A 21,085-nucleotide genomic window follows, 5' to 3' on the forward strand; every position below is an offset into this window, starting at 1 on the left:
TACTTCAGTGCTTAAAGTCGTGGCTTCCAAACCAGGTTCTTCCAGCAACCTTGATTACCAGGAGGCTTCTTGGGGGTTCCAGGGGGCAAGAAGAGATATGACGAGTAGCTCAGGGGCACAGAGGTCTCCCATTGCCACCCCAAATAGAGCAGCTTTGTGCCTAACAGTCAAGTTGTCAACAGCCAAAAATGACATTAACTACAGCACCAAAAGCCTGTAAAAGTGAGTCAAGCATTAGGGACCTTCTGATGGGAATCTACATATACCACCTCTGAAACAGACTGGCAGAAAAACACTGATTCTGAGACCACACAAGACTCCAGATCTAACAACCAAGGACATACGCGGATCAGGGACATATATCAGATGACACCAAGGGAATGCAACGAGCAGGATCCAGACTGTGGGCAGGTCCACAGGACAAACGACTCGTTCTCTTCGTTGGAAGATTGCAGGGAAACAAGAGATGGAGCAGGAAATCTATATGCGAGAGTCCTACCAACTGACCACAGTGTAAGAACCTTACCTGGATCCAGATTCAAACGGTAAAAACAAACCTGTAAAACAACTGAGGAAATGTGAACACTGCGTGGATATTTGAGGATATTAAGGAATGACCATTACATTTTTTTTTACTTTGATGATGGTATCATGGTTACGGTATTTGTAAAATGCAATACAATGTAAAAGGCTTTATATTTCAGAGAAGCACACTGGAATATTTACAGATGAAATAATATGATGTCTGAGATCTGCTTCAAAATAATCTGGGGGTGTGTGGGTGGGTACAGATCGACCCAAGACTGGCAACCCACTGTAACTGTTATGGTGGGTGACGGGTCCATGGAGTTTATTGTATTACGATCTCTGCTCTTATGTGTATTTTAAATCTTCCATAATAAAAAAAACATTAAACAAAATCAATCACTATGTTCAGAAATTGAGTTTTTAAAGGAAATAATTACCCAGAATAGAGATTTTAATTTGGGGAGACCTGGCATGTAGTTAGTACAGTAACAATTACCTTGGATCTAGCTTTTTGCCCCCTCTAGGACATTTATTTCCTGGTTTATTTTGTGAAGGATTTTTGCATTTTTAGGGCTTCTGCTCCTTTTTCAGATGTTTGGAATAGCCTACTAGAACTGCTGACTTTTCTCCTTATCAGCTATGCCTGTGGAATTGGATACCCCAATTATTAAAGGGTATTTTTGGCCAGTATCTCTGAATCACATCTGAATCATAAGTTTCATGATTAAATTTGCTATAAAAATCTAAGCTTCAGTTATACTGTGTATTAAATTGTACACCAGATCCGTTCAAAGAAAGCTGCATCTAAACTTAATTGAATTCCATCTCCAATGTGCCACGAGAGTTCACGGTGTAAATCAAAATTGTAGGTGATCCTATTATAAAGTAATAATACACCTTTTGGTTCATTTGTAAATTGGTAAAATTACACTAACATACTTGAACAAAATTTTCTTATGGTATTCTGATGTTTAACACATGATGGAAGGTGAATATGAAATTTGAGGCAGGACAGCTATTAATTATACCACTGTCTCCCTTTCTGAATGGGAGGAGACAGAAAGTAGGAAGGTGGGAAGAAATATAAAAGTAATTTACATACAACACCTCAAATAGCTTTTTACCATTACATTGGATACTTAAAAAACACTGTTCTATTTGGCAAGAGGACAAACACAGTTTTATAAACACAGTGACGTGTGGAAACTCAAAAGTTTTTGCATTTCTTTTCAAGTCTGTTCTCAAGACTGTTTAAAAATACAAATTTAAGGGGCGCCTGGGTGGCGCAGTCGGTTAAGCGTCTGACTTCAGCCAGGTCACGATCTCGCGGTCCGTGGGTTCGAGCCCCGCGTCAGGCTCTGGGCTGATGGCTCAGAGCCTGGAGCCTGTTTCCGATTCTGTGTCTCCCTCTCTCTCTGCCCCTCCCCCGTTCATGCTCTGTCTCTCTCTGTCCCAAGAAAAAAATAAAAAATAAAAATAAAAATAAAAATAAAAATTTAAAAGAAAAGTTTAGTAGGTTTCATCCTGTCTTAAGCAGGGGGTCTAATGGTAAGCAACAAGAGAGCCAAGTAAGTCATGCTCTTTGGCTGTGACGTCTGGGGGCCTGTGTCCTGGGGCAATCCCACTAGCTGGTTCTACCTCACTGCAACTGTTTGACTGTAACAACTGTCAACGTTCACAAAGGGCCATGAGGTGATAACAAGGTGTGACACGAAGGCAAGCCAATGGAAATAAATGTGAATGCAGGTGTTTCCATGCATGGATTTCAGAGAATATAAACCATATTACCTGGAGATAACAATGCCATTTAGATTACAGAGTAGAAATAAGACGAGAAAGAGGAAGGAAAGAAGACAAACTAAATTTGGAAGCCAAGTCCAGCCAATTTAAGGCAAAAGTCACTGCTCCGAGTAACTTCTAAATGACACTAAACTCTCCTAGACAGATACGAACCAGAAAACCCATGTGGCATCAGCTAGAAAGTGCAAAGGTGGTAACTCAGCATTTCTGGGCACCAACAAGGCAGGCCAGCAGCTTAGAGAAGTCGCACCTATCAACCCTGAATGTGACTTGTAATCGCATACCCCCAAAAGGGAAGCTAATGTTTACGTGTTGCACATACTCGAGAAGATTAAAACAAAACTCCTAAAATGGTAAGATCTGACATTGTCGCTGACACATGAAGCACATGAAGGTGCTTCCCGGAGAAGCCCACTCACATGCTTCCAGGGGATCCCCTCCCGCTGGTACTCCTCCTGCTCTTGCTTCAGAACCAGCTGGATAAAGAGCTGCTGCAGCTTCTCGTTGCAGTAATTGATGCAGAACTGCTCAAAGCTGTAGGAAGAGGAATCCATGAGGTTCAAAGAATTAGAAAATAAACAACAGAGTTTTAAGTACCTTGTCCAGTTTACCTGTTGTTGTCAAAGATTTCAAAGCCATAGATGTCCAAGACACCGATGACAGTGTTCTTCCCATGGACTGTGGTGTCATAGTTCTTAACCTCAATAATGTCATTGATGCGAGTAACAATCCAACAGAAAAGGCGTTCGTATATTGCCTGTGAGGAAAACGACATCATTAATTCTCAGTCCCCACATGGGACTGAGTCTTCTGTTTAGATTTGCGGTAAGTTTTACATTACCATCCACCTTCTCCTTACCATTCAATGTAGCTGTTGTTACTCTAAGCAGAAAAATTAGAAATGCACATCACCTGTTTAAAAACTACATGATGGGGGCACCTGGGTGGCTCAGTCGGTTGAGAGTCCGACTTCGGCTCAGGTCATGATCTCATGGTTTGTGAGTTCGAGCCCTGCATCGGGCTCTGTGCTGACAGATCAGGGCCTGGAGCTGCTTCGGATCCTGTGTCTCCCTCTCTCTCTGCTCCCCCCCGCTCACATTCTGTCTCCCTCTCAAAAATAAATAAAGATTAAAAAAAATTAAAAAAAAAAAAAAAACTACATGATGAAGGGGCACTGACCTGGCTCAGTCGGGTAAGTGTCTGACATTGGCTCAGGTCATGCTATTTTGGTTCATGGGTTGGAACCCCACATCGGGCTCTGTGCTGACAGCTCAGACAGAGCCTGGAGCCGGCTTTGGATTCTGTGTCTCCCTCTCCCTCTGCTCTTTCCCTGCTCGCACTCTGTCTTTCTATTTCTCTCAAAAATAAATAAAACATTAAAACAAATTTTCTCCAAATAAGAAAAACGACATGATGTATGCAACACTCAAGTAAATGGTTTGGGTTTTTTAAAGATTACTATCAGTCATTATGGCGTCCCAAAACCATTCCCAGGTGCATCTCTGTGCCCGGCTATATCAGTCATTGGCTGCCTCCCTTATAGAATTTGTTTCATTGCTTTATTGTGAGTTTCATCAAGTATTAAAAAGTGGGGAACCAGGGTGCCTGGGCAGCTTAGCCGTTTGAGCGTCCAACTCTTGACTTTGGCTCAGATCATGATCCCAGGGTTGTGGGATTGAGCCCTGTGTTGGGCTCTACACTGAGAATGGAGTCTGCTTAAGAATCTCTCTCTCCCTCTACCTTTCTCCCCTGCTCGTGTGTGCTCTCTCTCTAAAATTAAAAAAAAAACAAAAACAAAAACACGGGGAACCAATGAGTTAATCTATGTCCCAGTAGAACCCTATGGATTCTAAAAATATAAACACTGATTTATAATGCTACGTAAAGATCTGGACCAAAGACCATAGTTTGAAGTCCTTGAGAATGAAACACATATCCAATACCCAAGGACACTCACACAAAGACACCCGTGGACAGACGCACCACACACTCACACACACGCACGTGCTGATACAAACACGCTCTGCGGTGCCACATCTTTAGCACATTCATCGTCAACAGCTCCCTCCAGCTACACTGTCTCCACCTGCACTCATCTACACAAACTGCCTCCAGTTTTTGCCTCCCCTTTACTCTTTGATCCACTCTAGGCTCTGCTTACCTCCCACCGCTCCCCTGAAATGGTTCATCAAGGACCCCAAGCACCTCAGTGTAGGCACTTTCTTGTGCTTCTATATGGACATCTTAGTCAGACGCTCAGTCTCACTCCACCTGGTTTCCCACCCTTTTCTGGAAACACTCTCCTCTCTGGGATTTGTGATATGTCACTACCTTAATTTTCCTCTCATTTCACTGGCTGCTCCTCCTTGGTGACCTCTGATAGGGTCTCCCTTAACTGGCCTCAGTCCTCTTCACTCTCTTAACACCTCCTGAGTCATCTCCTTAGATATTACACAGTAGGAACATAATAATAGCGATATGTAATGGTAATATTCCCCCAATGCAGATCTCTCCTCCAAGCGCCAGATTCCTGTGCTTGCCAGCCTACCTGACAACATGCCTAGAGGTCTCGTGGCCGTCACAGACACACGTACCGCTAGGCTCCTGATCTTCCCATCTCCGACAACTGTTCATACTCTACTTCTAACCAAGAACAAATGACACCAGAAATTTAGGAATTTAGTCATTCATCCATTCAACAGATATTTGCTGAGTACTTACTATATGCAGGTTGTTGGAGACACAGTACTAAACAAACATAAACACAGTCTCAATCTCCAAGAGGCATAGGGAGTAGAATGAAGGAAAGAATTTCTCTCTCTCAAGGTGAGTTGTGTGGGATCTGAGGATAATTTAACCTGTTCAGAGTTCGGAGGCCAGGGAAAGCTTCTCTGAGAAAGTGGGCTGAGACCAGAAGGATGAGTAAGAGTTGGCCAGGAAAGAGGGGGAGAGAAAAGCAATCCAAGCAGAGGCAACAGCATGTGCCGAGGCCTTACAGCTGGAAGGAGAAAGGGATAACAACAAGCTGCAATTCCTGAGCACTGGAATAAAGAAAGGAGGCTGGAGTGTGGTGTGGAAGGAAGCAGGAGACATAGGCTAAAGCCAGACTACATTAGGAATAACCCTTGATTTTATCATTCCCCAGACAAACAGGGGCTGTGGATTTCACACCCCAAATACGGTCTGTCTCAAATCATCCTCTTTTCCCCATTTCTACACTACCTGCCATGGTCTCTCTCCTGGATGCTGAACTATCTCCGTAATGGTCTCCTCACTGCCACCCCCAGCCCCCATAAGATTCGCCATGCTCAAGCCAGAGCCATCGTTTTAAATACGCAGACTTGCTGTCACTGCCTCTGCTTAGAATCTCCCACTCTCCACTGCACTCGGATAAATCCAAATTCCTCTTGAGACTAAAAACCAAGCCTGAGACTTCTACAGGTAAAAACAGAATATGCGGCAACCTAACCAACCAGCAAAAAGACCAAGAAAACAAGGAAATGTAAACTTGGGGACACAAAACATGTGCCATGCAGATAACAGATAAAGAGTTAAAGTTACAAGCTCTTACAAACTGGCAATAAAATGAGAACGGCCTTGAAGAAAAACGTACAAAGGACATTACCAGGAAATTCTCAGAATGGATTTAAATACCTTACAAAAAAATATGGCAAGACGCTCAGATACACTAGCAATGAAAATTAAAGTAATAATCAAGTATTACCGTCCACCCATAAACTCAGTAAATTTAAAGCTTAAAATCAGTGTGTCCCGAGCTCTGGTGAGCTCCTTCCTGGGAGTCTGTCCAACGGAAATAAAAGTGCTGGTGTGGAGGGATACACACACACGGATCTGGCAGCATTATCTGTCGTGGCAGAAAAAGGAAACAAGGTGAATGACTTAGGAGGAGGATGGCTAATAAATCATGGTGCCATCACCACACAGACATTAAAGACAAGGGATGAGAACTCCATCGGGGAACCTGAGGTGGTCTTCATCAAACACTGGCGGAGCAAAGCAAAATGCAGGACAAGGAGAGGGCCCATCATTAGCTTCCCAGTCAGTCAGCTTCACTTTCCTCAGAATGTGTCCTGAGAATGACGCTCGCAGTCAGGGGGTTTTATGGAGACTGTGATGGCCCCAAACATCATGGTTTCTAAAAGCCTTAACCCACTTTCTAGGAATGTCTGGATACATCCTCACAGAAGTAGCGAGAGGGGTGGGTGGATAGGAGACCAAGAAGGTAACAAAGAAGCCACTGCTGCAGCCTTGGTAAAGGTCTGTCGACACCAGGCCCGCGAGAGTGTCAGTTAAAATCCCACCTTGGCAAAGGCGTCCCTTCCATAGCTAGCTTCTTGCTCCGTGTGCTGCTTGTCGATGATGTCGCGACCTGTGGCCACCGTCCGGTAGAGAAGGGCTTTCTCAACCATGTCCGTCTTGGTGGAGAGCAATTCTGCTATGATAGAGACAACCTTGCCATTGTCAATGAGAGGTGTGTCACCGTCCACCACGAATTTTAAATTTCCCTAAAGCAGGGTGAAGAAAAACAAGACGCACCATTTCCAGCCAGATTCTGAAACATTACATCCGGGATCTATTTGCCAACTTAAGATAAAATTCAACGTGACCTTGTTTGTAGCACAGATTTCCTACACACATCACGTTTATATAAAAATCTAGTGCACTGCCCATCTCTCTTCTCCAGACACCCATCTATCTTTTCATCTGCAGCGTTTGTTTCTGATGGACAGAGGTTTTACATTTTTATGTAGTCACATCTATGAATCTCTTGCTTTACGGTTTCCCTTACTCTGTGTCATACTTAGACCATTCCCACTCCAAAGATTTTATGAATATTTAATATTTTCTTCTAATACACCGCTTTCCCCCTTACGTTTAAGCTTCTAACTCACTTAGCATTTATGTCGCTGTGTAGTGCAAAGAATCTAACGTTATTTTTTCAGAAGGTTAGTTAGTTGCTCCAATATTATTTATTGAACAGTCAAACTTTTTCTCCTGATTTAAAATGTCACCTGTAGTATATATTAAATTCCCCCCCTTCCAACTTTGTCAGTCCTCTATATTTTATTCATTCAATAAGCAATAAATACTTACTAACCACCTACCAACTGTCCGGCACATGAACCAATCTGTTGATTAATCTGATGATATATTTGTGCAACAAGTGGTAAAGCACTGTCACTTTTACTATCATTTTAAATCTGGTAGAATTCGCCACGTCCCCTCTCCCCCCCCCCCCCCCACTACTCTTCTTTAGTACATTTATTTGATCTTCTTACATGTTCATTGTTCCAGGTAAATTCTAGAGTCGTTATGTCAACTTAAAAATAAAATTCCTGTTTGGCTTCTGAAGGATAATGTTGCACCTTATTTATAAACTGATTGAAAGAATGGGACGATTAATAATGTTAAAGTCTTCCTAGTTAGGGACATTTCTTTAAGAGAACAGCTATATTACCCTACAATACTTTTTATATGGGTCCCGCACATTTCACTAGAAGTTAAATCTTGCCACCTTAAAGTAAAAGGTGACTTTTATTCCAGATTTGAACTCATGTTGTCCCTCATTTTTTCTAAGGTTCCACGTTCATTATGTTTTCAACATCTATAATTACACAAATGGTAACGAAAGACATCTGACAAGCAGACCCCCATGTCCTCTGAGTTTGCTGTGGTATCGGAGAAAATGACTGACCCATGAGCTGGCCAACCTGGTCTGCAGTGTCGGCCACCGTGACCTGGCTATGCCTTTGACCCAGTCATGCCACCCTGTTAGGGCTCACTTCCCAACATGAAAAGTGAGATGGTCAAAATTCCAGTGCTGATAATTGATGATTCTACGTCTCAAGTGCTTTTAGAAATGTATTCTGTTCAGAAGTGTTTAGCTTATACCACTGGTGGTCACGTGGTTACTGAATACGTGAATCCTCGGAATTAAACACTTGAAAATCTGATGTACCAGTAAGACAACTAACTACAGCTAAGTTTTAAAACCTATAGTGCTCAGAAAATCCTTCATAATGTTATAAAATGATGGAGAGAACCACAGATACAGCAATTTCTTCAAAACGGAGAGAAATTTTCTTCATGTAAATTACTTTTAAAAGCTACAGGGGAAATGCAAAGTCTCCCGAAAGAGCCTCCTGTCTCCACAGGGAAGCAACATATTCTGAAAGGCGTCCCTACTCACCAGGTGAAGAATAGCAGCCAAAATTTTATACACCGTTTGAATCTCCTCAGGTTTGAAGCCAATTACTTTCATGGCTTCAGCTACTACTTTGAATTCTGCAGCATCGTTGATGGAAGACTGGGAATGAAAACGGAGAACTTAAGTCACCGACATTTCAGACGAACGTGAACATCTACCAATTAGGAGACTACGTTCAAGTTTAGCCAAGGTCTTGAGGCTGTTGTAGCAATTCACCAAATACCTCAAGAAAATGAAAATTATTTCAGGGGCAGAAACATCACTTAGCACACACAATGTCCATCTGTGTGCGAGATGGCCACCATCAGGCAAAATAAGCATCACATACTTGTCTGGAACCTTCAGTGAGGGAGCAAGTCCTGAGCTGCCTCACAGAAGCTGACTGCCACTCAGTCACAAGTGAAGAAAACATGAGACGTGGAATCACAAATGGAAATACCAGCTGTGGGAGCCTCTGAGACACACATCTGGCTGTTGTTGCCGGTGGCTTTTTCCCCCTAGAATTAGCCTTCTTGTACAGGCTGGGAATAACACTCTCTCTCTTGAACAGTCAGGCTTTTTATTTCACAGGTGGGGAAAAGCAGGTCCCCCCCAAAGCAAACCGGCCTGCCTCAATCGTTCAGCTGGCTATTGAATATTCTGGGATCACAACCACTTTTTTACAAGCATGCAGCACATCAGATCTACCTGATTTGGGGGGTTGCTATAGACTGGATGTTTGTATCCCTCCAAAATTCCTATGCTGAAATCATGACCCCCCGCCCTCCCAAAGGTGATGGAATTAGAAAGTAGGACCTTTGGGAGGTAATTAGGTCACAAGGGTAGAGCCCTCAAGAAGTGGGATCGGTGCCATTACAAGAGGCCCCAGAGATTCCTCATCCCTTCTGCCCTGTGAGGACACAGAGAAGGCTCCATCTATAAACCAGGAAGGAGGCCCTCACCAAATCCGCAGGCACCTTTATCTTGGACTTCCCAGCCTCTAGAACAGTGAGAAATAAAGTTGTATAAAAGCTACCCAATTTTTGGCACTTTTGTTGTAGCGGCCCAATCAGAATAAGACAGGGGTTCAAAGACAAATCACCAGTCTCGAGGAGCTGCAGCCATCAGGCTGGAAATACAAACACGTCTACAGAAATTCACAGTGAAGTGATGGTCAGCTGCCCATCTCCAAAGTCTTCCCAAAGCAGCAGCTTCAGAGGGCCTGAGCCCGACTGGTCCTCTCCTGGGTGAATTTCTCCTCTGGCCGGGACATCAAGGAGCTGCCCTAATGCTCATCTCGTGAGGACGGACACGGGAAGGGGTCTCTGAGTACATGTTCCTCTACTACCCAGGATGCAGCCAGGCAAGTTCCTCCACCTCCTGGTTCTCTGACCTTGGGCAAGATACTCAACTTCATCTAGTCTTAATTTCCTCATGGGTGAAATGGGCATAATAACGCATTTCTCACAGGGTTGCCATGAGAACCGAATGAGAATTACGTGAGATGCCTCCTTAGTTGCTAGCACATAAAAAGCACTTGACAAGTATCAGATATTAGTATTATTAGAAGCTGCAACTGTGCTGGAATTGCATAGAAACTTGGGGGAAAAATGTCCTACTTGGGGAAGTGTGGGCTGCTAGAACCCTGATCTGTTCACCTCTCTCCAAGTGCACGTGTCCTTCAGGACTGGTGCTCCCCCAGCCTCCAGGGGTAAATCTTCACTGGTGTAAACTAATCACAGTGATCCTGTTCCTCTGACCAGGTGACTGCACAGCCATGGGCCTGTGATGCTATTCTGGTCAGTAAGAAAGACATGAGGTTTCCCTAGCTAAAACGGGACATAAGCCAGGAACGTTTCCTCTGCCTGTGACTCCTGGAACTGCTGCTGCCACTTTGGGACCGTGAGGAAGATCAGCCTAAGCACACAAACCAAATCCAGTGAAGTGGGGGAGTTTTAAGGTAAAGAAACAAACAACATCTTGATCCCCACCGAAGTTGTGAAGGCATTAAATTAACCAACTCCTGAACTGTCACATCTCAGGGTTTTTTGTTCTGTGAGATAATTAAGTTCCTTATTGTTTTTGGAGACTTTTAATTGAGTTTTATCTTCCCTTTAACCCAAAGTATCTTCAATATACATGATTCCTATATTTTAGGGTAGTTAAGTAAAATTGTGACACAGAGTATAATACTTTATAATTACTAAAATCATGCTATTAACTTATATTTGTTAATGGGAAGATATTAATGATTATGATTTAATAAAAGCAAGCTTATTTAATCGGAGTTTATTGCATGATTCCATTCATAAATATATATACACAGGGATGCCCGGGTGGCTGGGTCAGTGAAGCATATGACTCTTGTTCTCGGGGTGATGATTTCAAGCCCATATTGGATGTAAGGATTACTTAAAAATAAAATCTTTAGAAAAAGAAGAGAAAAGAAAGGAAAAGAAAAGAATATACATAAACCATTATCAATAACTATCTCTGGATGGTAAGCTTTAGTTATTATTTAGTTTAGTTATTATTTATTTTTATTTTCTGCCGGTGCTTGGTTTTTTAGGTTTTGACTATGCTCACACATTATGTCTTTGTTTCTGTTAGGATGAAAAAGGAAGGCAGAGAAAAGAGGACTGGGAAACTCTTGGAAAAGGGAACCCAAGCGACATTTAGCTTAGAGCAAAGGCTTTCTGTGGGGGTGCCACATGACCGGGTCCAAAGCAATTTGGTCAATAAGACAATTTGATTAAAGAGGAACATTTCTGGTCACTGGCTTTTTCCTTTTTTTAATGTTTATTTATTTTGAGAAAGAAAGAGCGCACAAGTGGGGGAGGGGCAGAGAGAGAGTCCCAAGCAGGCTCTGAGCTGTCAGCACAGAGCCCCATACAGGGCTCAAACTCAGGAACCACGAGACCATGACCTGAGCTGAAACCAAGAGTTGGACGTGTAATGGACTGAAACCCCAGGAGCCCCTCTGGTCACGGGCTTTTTAAGTGCCGGTTTCATAATCCCCTTCTGGTCTTTGAGGGCCGCTCACCTACTCTCAGAAAGCTCAAAGCTCGAATGTTGCCCTCTATTGTCTTGTTTTCAATTAACTTTCACCCAAACATCATGCTCTGAGATGACTATAAAAGCAAACAAAACAAAACAACTAGGCAACTTGAATGTCAAACAACGGAAAATTAATCGTGAAAGCCTAAATATCATTTCTTTCCATGCATGGCAATAAAAATATGGCTAAATCAGCAATGCAGGTATAATTTGCTTCAGATGAATAATAATAAGAAAAAAAAAAAACCAAACACCTCCCACACCTTGGATCCTTTCCTTTCATAAATTCTTTTATTTTTCCTCTGACTACAAAAGCAATGTATTTTTTATTATAGAAGAAATTTAAGATATGAAAGAGTACAAGAACATGTACCTGTAACCTCATCCAACCTGAATCAGTAATTAAAACCTTGGTCTATTTCCCTCCATAGCTTACTTTATGTATTTATACACCTTTCCCCTAACAAAACAGGATAATATTGTAATTACCATTTTATAACCCACCATCAACAAACTACTATGTTATTAGGATTATTTGTAAAGTGACCGGCAGGAAAACTAATTAGAAATAAAAAAGGAGAAAAGCATCTGATATGTGAGTGCAAAGGACCCGCATGCAAATGAAGAGGAAAAAAGTGGAAAATTTTGGAGGCTGAATAGAAATGTTCCAGGGGTCACAAAACTATGTATACGTTAAAATCAATACTTGAAATAATAGTGAATAGAGATCTTTGATTCTCATTTTCAACCGAAGTGCTTTTAACGTTCCTTCTGTTTCCTAACTCGCCTGTGGCCAAATCATACGGTATCTTCTTTTGAGGTGGATTTCCTTGTCCTATCGATCTTTTTATAGTGTCAAAAAGAATAGGGTTAAAAGTTCAAAGAAAACACAAGATCACAAGACAGAAACTTCTTTCCCATCAGATGGTGATGAAATACAGAAATGGTTGTTGAGTGAAGTTGCTGACCAACAACGTAGTGAAGAGAATTTAAAAACCAGAAGAAGAAAAGAGTCACTCATTTGCTTAAAGGCATCAGGCTGGACTAGACTTTTATTTAATGTCCCCTCTCATTCTTTGATTCTACAACTCAGAGAAGAAGCCCTTACCTTTAACTGAGCTCCTACGCGGATATAGTTGTAAGATGACAGGGATTTCTGGAGATGTAGAGAGCGTAGTATCTGATCTGAACCTCCTTGGAGTAGCTGAAAAAATATTTAATTAGAAATAAATTGGTAAGATACATACACAACCAATTACAGCAAACATTCTGACAATGGTAATCTTGTTTTTACTATGGTCATTTGTCAAACAGGTGCCTGTGGGTTGTGATGGACACTTGCTAAACAGCCTCATTATCTAGACAGGATCGGGTTGCGTTTCAGAATTCAGAAAAAGTCAATATTGCCACAGAAGTAAGAGGCATCAGCAGACAGTCACATGCTGAACCACACTGGAAACACACAGCCTCTCCTCATCAATCTCTGTATCCAAGGCAGGAGCACCACCGGATAAATAACCATGGCTGCAGTGTTGAACAAAGACCAATTTTAACACTTTCATCCAGTGGGAAAAATACTGGGGAGAAGTTATGGGTTCTGGAAATAAAAATAACTCTTCTACATTTGGTAGAAAAATAGTTGAATGAAAACATGGTGAATCGTCAACAAAAACACAAGCACAATATGGGTAGCTTTTCTATACAGAACATGCCTTTGGAAGGCAGCATGTTTAAACTCTCTACACTAAACTGTATGCTTTGTTTTACTTAAAAGGTATAATTATCAGATTTTGAAAAGTGATCTTTTAAACTAAATACACCAGAATTTGTACATACGAACGAGCACCCTTAAAGCAGTTCCTAGAAGAAACTGAACTCCGCTGAATTGTATTCAACTTCAACTGTCACCGCTCAATTACCTGCAGAGACAGTTTCCACAGGGAAATCAATCTTACTGATTTATAGTTTCTCTTTGTACAAATCCCAAACAGCACTGCTTCATTGGATCACCTGCTTTATTTATTAGCACTGGTTTATATTACTTTTGGCTTTAAAAATCGTAATAATGTATCATACTTGTTCTCTGAACATGAAGACCTGCTAACAGAAAGGCTATTTTAAAAGATCTTGCCTTAAACTCTAAAAGCATTCTCAAAAGACGTATTAGATTTTTTTCCTAAGCAATCACAGCTTTGATGGGATAAAGAAGACAATCCTCCCTTGTGTTCATAATCGTTTTAAGTAATCATCTTGCTTTATAGCCTCCATGAGCAAAATAAAACTGAAGTTGTATTGCTATCCGTGGGGCTCCCAAATATGGGAACAACAGCTTCTATCAAAAATAAAACACAATTAATTTAACATATTCGGAACTTACCACTTCAAAAGCCTTTATAGATATTAAACTATTCTCTACATTGCAAAGAAATGTGATGCTCAACCAAGGTAGTCAGTCATGTGACTAGATCTTTATAACAATCCCGCTCATCACATCTCAGAAGCAGCATATGAGTTGGGGGGGGTGGGGTGCACGTGTGCACATGTGTAATGTGTTGTGGGCCAATGGAGACAATGGAGGCCCAGGACAGGGCAGAGCCCGGATATAGAATATTCATCCCTGGTACAACTGGGCAAATGATCGATTACCTGCACAACAGCAAATACTAACCTGATAGAAAGAATGAAAGCTTCTTTCTCCTGGCTGTTGCACAATCACTCGAGACTAAAAAACACCACATGAAATCGTTAATCTGAGAACGCACCTCAAGGTCAAAAAGCCACAATTCTCAGGAAATCGTATACCAACAGTGCATTTAAATGTCCTAACAGACCCCATGGATTACCCACCTAAAACTAGGCCTCCACTGTGCAATTTTTAATATTCTTTTTACTGCTTAAAACAGAGTTCCCTAAACTTTCTGAAAATGAAACTTTTTTTTTTTTTTAACCTGGAGCCTAAAGATGGAATTTTTGGGGGAAGGAGGATTGGAAGTGGGAAAACAGGAAGGAATGTTTAGGGAGTAATATTCACAACACTGCCTCCCCCCCAGGGTCTGCCAGGCATTTCAGTATATGTGCTGCCGAAGCGAGCACATGCCAGGCCATTTCAGAGCAATGCCTTATATCTTGTAGGAAAATCAGTTGAGCAAGATCAGTCTGTAAAGGCCCCTGCCTTAGATGGCTCCCAAAAGGCTGCTCTGAGAGGGCTCAAAATGTATGTTCATTCAAAGGGGTCCTTTTGATTGACTAGGTACATAAAGTGAAGCCCTAAAACATTTTGGAAAAAGACTGATAATACCTGGGATTTCCAGTCCTTTTGTAACTGACACTGACAAAAACACTTATTTCCTGACCAGTCTGACTTCAATTTAACAAAAAAAACAGATGATACTGGGGCACCTAGGTGGCTCAGTTGGCTGAATGCCTGACTCTTGATTTTGGCTCAGGTTGTGATCTCACACTCGTGGAACTGAGTCTCGGGTCAGGCTTCATGCTGAGTATGGAGCCTGCTTGGGATACTCTCCCTTCCTCTCTCTTTGCCGCCCCCCCCCCCCCATGCTGTATCTTTCAAAATAAATAAATAAACTTAAAAATTAGATTATACTGCATTACACTGCCATAAAGGATGCTACAAATAGAAACCAGAAGAAAATGAGATTCAAATTAATATAGATGGGAATATCAAATCAATATGTTGTACACCTTAAACATACACAATGTGAAAGGTCAATTATATCTCAGTTATAAAAGATTGTTATACGGGCATGATTCTGTGAGAAGAGTGTAATTTCAGAAACTGGACCCACTAGCTGTCCTGTGGTGCACTAAGGAATACAACAAGATGACACATGGGAGATGGTGGTGTCACCAGAGTGGAACTGATTAGTCCTGGCTTGGTCTTTGGCCAGACCTCACCCAGAGGGTGGCACATACTCGAATGCCACTCCCGCCCCCACCACAAACGCCCCTAAATCCTTATCTACAAAGCTCGAGCCTTTCCCAACCTGATATCCTAAGAACTAATAAGAACACAAAACGAGAATATCTTGTCATGAAAGCTGACTGAGAAGCACGAAGGGAGGCACAGTAGGATTAAAAGCTACTTTGAAGTCATTCTAGAAATCGTATAAGCACTATTAGGTTTAAACAAAATTCAGCACCCGAAAACATTACCCTCAGACGTTAAACACATTTTACCTTCTCCAATAAGTAGTTATTGATATGTCCACCAATAGGATCCCCCTTGAAATCAAAGTTGATATCCATGTATTTTCCAAACCTGCTTGAGTTGTCGTTACGGTTGGTTTTGGCATTTCCAAAAGCTTCCAAGACGCAGTTGGACTTGAGCAACATATTCTTCACTCTTGAACACAGATAAATGAGAGTCCTTATAGAGAGTTTTCCAGGCCAAGCCTTTTAGAAAACTAGATTTTGTTAAAGCACATCCAAAGGTTCATACGAAGATGCTGACAGCCGCGTTATTTGCGACAATAAAACAAACCAGTCAACCCTAACTGCCCACCAACAGGGTTGGGTAAAAGTTACTGTTTTCCTACTACAGTGTGAACTGATGGAGACAGATGTCCACAGAACATATTAATGAATGAGAAATTAAGTTGCAAAATAATATGTGTGGCAGGGACTGTGCGTGTGTATGCGTGAGTGTATGTGTATATGCACATACGTTAGTCGATGCTTAAAAGGCTGGAGGGAAGAGTACACTTCACTATAGTTTCCTAGGTTGACAGGGGAGGAGTTTGCAGAGTGGGATTTCAGGGACCTTCCACCTGGGACAAAAGACTATAATTTTTAGTTTAAGTGAGCATGTTTTATTTGTATAAAGAAAAATCTTTAAAAAAAGATATGTTCTCGGGCGCCTGGGTGGCTCAGTCGGTTAAGCATCCGACTTCGGCTCAGGTCATGATCTCACGGTCTGTGAGTTCGAGCCCCGCGTCGGGCTCTGTGCTGACAGCTCAGAGCCTGGAGCCTGTTCGGATTCTGTGTCTCCCTCTCTCTCTGCCCCTCCCCTGCTCATGCTCTGTCTCTCTCTCTCTCAAAAATAAATAAAAACATAAAAAAAAAATTAAAAAAAAAAAGATATGTTCTCAAGAGAAAGAATGGGTGACACAGAAAATGATACAATTTTTAAAAGTACTTGTTTGTAAAGCCTAAAACACTGAAATTTATTGCTTTTAGTTATACATTATAAAGACGGTCTTTATTAGTTTAGAAATCGCTCATTTTGTTTGAATGAAATCTCTCTATTGTATCAGTTACTTCATTCTTTATTCAATGAATGCTAACTTTCTAGGAAGCAGTGTCTCCCAGTGGATACTTTTTAACTTCATGCTAGACCTTAAGTCTTTGTTTTTATTTCACTGACAGAATTCCTCTTTTACCGGCACACAAGCATGCTTGCTATAGAAGTAACTGTGGCCGCTGAAATAACCGAATGCAGCCAACCCACTACCGCCGTAAGTGACCCCACAACCTCCTCTCTCTCTTTCTACACACACACACACACACACACACACACACACACACACACACACCACACAGAAGTATATGTTTAAAATGTGGGGAGGGGCGATTCCACACTATGGTAAACAAAGGCAACTATCTTTGTTTGTTAGAGACAGAGAGGGAGACAGAGGATCCAAAGCAGGCTCTGCTGACTGTACAGAGCCCAATGCGCGGTTTGAACTCACAAACGTTGAGATCATGACCAACTGAGCCACCCAGGAGCCCCAAGGCAATTATCTTTAAAACTCTGGTGAGATATGCTCATGAAAGACTAGTAAATCTACAAATGCCTTACTCTACTATACCAACTGAGTTTAAAAACAAAATGAAGTTAGTTCCCAGCCAGTGATTCTCCTGAGCTGCCACGGAAATTAAGATAACTTACATTCTTATCCTTGTTATAGGAGATTGCAAAGTCCGAATGATAAGTGGGATGTGTCACAATTAAGAAAAATGTCTCCTTGGGGCGCCTGGGTGGCTCAGTGGGTTAAATGTCCAACTTCAGCTCAGGCCATGATCTCACGGTTCGTGAGTTTGAACCCACGCTTCGTGGGTTCATGGACTCTATGCTGACAGCATGGAGCCTGACCGGAATTCTCTCTCTCCCTCTCTCTCTGCCCTTTCCCCATTTGCACTCTTTCTCAAAAATAAACATAAAAAAAAAAAGAAAAGAAAAAAAAGAAAAATGGGGCGCCTGAGTGGCTCAGTCAGTTAGGCATCCAACTTTAGCTCAGGTCATGATCTCAGGGTTTACAAGTTCGAGCCCTGCATCGGGCTCTCTGACAGCTCAGAGCCTGGAGCCTGCTTCGGATTCTGTGTCTCCCTCTCCCTCTGCCCTTCCTCCACTCGTGCTCTGTCTCTGTCTCTCTCAAAAATAAATAAATGTTTAAAAAAAAGAAAGAAAGAAAATGAAGCTCCAATCAGCATGTCTCCCCATTTTTATTCCGCCCTTACCTTTCAACCTCTGCTCTCTGACTGGGGTTGGTGATGGCCGCGATGTACTGCATAATGTACTTACTGGCTTCAGTCTTACCAGCTCCACTCTCCCCTGGGGGAAAAATTGTGCAAGGCTTAACACTGTAACTTAAACCAAGAGGAAGCTAGTTTTTACCAGAATAATTGCAAATTCTGATGTTAGTTACTTAAAATTCTTTACGTTTCATTGTTTGCTTTTATGAGTTATTTCCTCCTATCTTGACATGGTATAGGTTCTAACAGATCTGAAAATGTTGGAAAGAGAAGTAAAACTACTCTAGAAGTAAAATAACAAGTAGATTACAAATTAAGATTTAGCACAAAAATATCAAGAGATAAACTGTGGTAAACAAATTCCTTAGACCAAAGTCTTTGTACTCAGCTGTGACTCTTGAGTATAGCAGAAAAGCAACAAGCTAGTGCCTCAAACAGTGGCCATGGCTAAATTCATAAAACCTTATTCTCTACAGCAAATTTCTTTTAATCTTCATGAGGATGAAATAATTCCTCCAGAAAATTAAAGTTAGAGTAATTTTGGTGAAAACAAAGCAAAACAAAACAGCAGGCTCCAGACATGGTGTCACAGAGAGAGCATAACAGGTGGTGTAATGTGGGAAGAAGGGATCAATTTAGAGTGAGCTACCCAATTGTTAAATGTACATGCCTCCTGACTCAAGAATTCCACCTGCAGAAATTTATACTACAGAAATACTAAAAATATGAATATAATCAAATAATAAAAATAATCTTCAAAGGTTTAAGGAGTATTTCTGCAGACTATACTATGTGTCACAGCTAAAGTCTGAAAATAAAATGCCTGTCAGTAGAGGACCAGGCAAATAAATGATTCAACTATTCAATGGAATCCTACACAACTTTGAGAACCCCTGCTTCTGTAGAGGTATGCTAAGGAAAAGTGCCCACTCTGTGTTGTTAAATGGAAAAACACATGTAATAGCGTTTATAACGTAATTCTGTAATATGTTTATAATACAATTTCATATGCATGTGTGACTCTATGTATAATATACAGAGAAAATGTATAAAAGGACCAACACTAAATTAACAGCTGTTACTGCTGAAGTTTTGGGGGTAACAGGTTATTCAGAGGGAAGGGGCTTTTGCTCTTAAACACTTACATGATTGTTTGCTCCCTTCTTTCTTTTATAATCAGGCAATATTGCTTTCATCATTTAATATAACATAGTCCTAGGATATAATTCTCCAACATTAAGTTACATAACTCCTCTGACCCTTAATATTCTCACCTATGAAGTAGAAACACAACTGTCCTACCACCCAACAGTTTTGATAACCAAAATGGAATGAAGATCAAAAAAGTAGTTTTAAAGTATAAAGCCCCTAATGCAGATGTGAGGTATTATTAGCACCAAAATAAATTCCCACACTTTGGGAGAGGCCATCCTGGGTCAGCGGGCAGATACTTTCCCTGTCCTCAATTTACTACACAAGATTCCTCGAAGAGCTCAGCTTTACTCGGAGGGGTCAGCTCCAGCTCTCGGGCACAGAGTCTATCACCTGTCTCTCTGCTCTTCAGGCTTTAGAGCTCCAGCCTCTGGCTCTGAGAGCCCATCCCTGGTCCCCATGCCTATATGGTCCCTTTCACCAATCCGACTTTGAGTTCATTCTTCATTTTTGGTAACTCAGGACTTCATTTTCTTGGTTTCATTCTGCTATTATTTAAAATGACTTTTTGTTAACATTTTATCCAGTACTTTTATGTCTTTGAGGTGAGAGGAAGAATCTCGCATGTTGGCTCAGTCTACAAAATTGACCAGAAGCCCATCCACACGTAACGTGTATTTGCAAATGAACCGAGACTACACTTTGGTCAGAAAGGATTTCTTGGTTAATGCTCACTGTACTTTTTTTTTTCTCCAATAAAATTGCTTACCTTTCTAACTTCAAAAAAGATCTATTCAACAGTTTGGATCCTTGAGTACCTACTAAGTTAAATGGATTTTGACCCTGAAAGTACAGGGGATCCCCTCTGAATACCTGATATCACAATACAAGTGTCTTTTGAGCGCCTCTTCATAGCTTTGTAAGCAGCATCAGCAATTGCAAAAAGATGAGGCGGTCTCTCGTACAGCTCACGTCCTTTATATTGCTCAATTGTGTCTCTCCCATAGATGTTCAGCAACTTGTAAGGATTCACAGAAACAACGACTTCTCCAATGAATGTGTAGATACGCCCTTTTTCAAATCTGCACAGGACCGAAAGAGATGGAAAAAGGAACAGCTATGGTTACAAAGAAACACTGTCTTTCCGAAGAGCCTCATTTCCAAGAAAATCCAAATATCCCGGGAACGGTTTCTGAACTGACATTTCGTTAATTCTGAATTTAATTTTAGAGACAATGCTTAGGTTGTGCCCCTTCAGATGTTGCTGGCAGAAAAGACCAGTAGGAGTTAAAAGCCAGGAAAGAAGAAAGAATTTAATTTTTTGTGGACTGGATAGTTCCTATTTCTGAAATATGAAAGGATAAGTAGGTGCTACTAAGAGCTTTAGTAAAAGGAGAAACAGAAGATAAAGCAGGTCTTGGAATCTACCTAGCCAGATTTTCAATTATAAAGAAAACTGTCCAAATACATTTCTTTTTTTGCTCCCTCTTGAATCTGCACTAAAATGTCAGTAAAGGAATAAGAACGCTAAAGTTCATAACAGAGTCATAGAGGAGACGCTTCTGGCATACATCAAATTCATTATTAAAAATTTTAAAAAATTTTTTTAATGTTTATTTATTTTTGAGAGAGAAAGAGACAGTGCAAGCAAGGGAGGGGCAGAGAGAGAGGGAGACACAGAATCCGAAGCAGCATCCAGGCTCTGAGCTGTCAGCACAGAGCCCGATGCGGGGATCGAACCCACGAAACGTGAGATCATGACCTGAGCCGAAGTCGGATGCCCAACTGACAAAGCCACCCAGGTACCCCTCAAATTCATTGTTTTAAATGATGGCCTAAAATTCCATG

The 21,085-nt window shown here is 41.4% G+C and overlaps 1 protein-coding gene across 1 annotated transcript in view; it reads right to left on the reverse strand.

Moving 5' to 3' along the window:
• The window catches only part of MYO1D (myosin ID), a 358,631-nt gene that overhangs the window by 244,234 nt on the left and 93,312 nt on the right, over positions 1-21,085 (reverse strand). The window contains exons 2-10 of the mRNA XM_047833109.1: positions 20,111-20,319; positions 18,071-18,164; positions 15,791-15,956; positions 14,262-14,315; positions 12,702-12,797; positions 8,540-8,656; positions 6,651-6,854; positions 2,940-3,085; positions 2,748-2,862 (exon numbers count right to left, since the gene is read on the reverse strand). Coding sequence (XP_047689065.1) covers positions 2,748-2,862; positions 2,940-3,085; positions 6,651-6,854; positions 8,540-8,656; positions 12,702-12,797; positions 14,262-14,315; positions 15,791-15,956; positions 18,071-18,164; positions 20,111-20,319 — 1,201 coding nt within the window. The remainder of the gene's footprint in view (positions 1-2,747; positions 2,863-2,939; positions 3,086-6,650; positions 6,855-8,539; positions 8,657-12,701; positions 12,798-14,261; positions 14,316-15,790; positions 15,957-18,070; positions 18,165-20,110; positions 20,320-21,085) is intronic.

This window comes from Prionailurus viverrinus, chromosome E1 (assembly GCF_022837055.1).
Source record: "Prionailurus viverrinus isolate Anna chromosome E1, UM_Priviv_1.0, whole genome shotgun sequence".
NCBI lineage: Eukaryota > Metazoa > Chordata > Mammalia > Carnivora > Felidae > Prionailurus > Prionailurus viverrinus.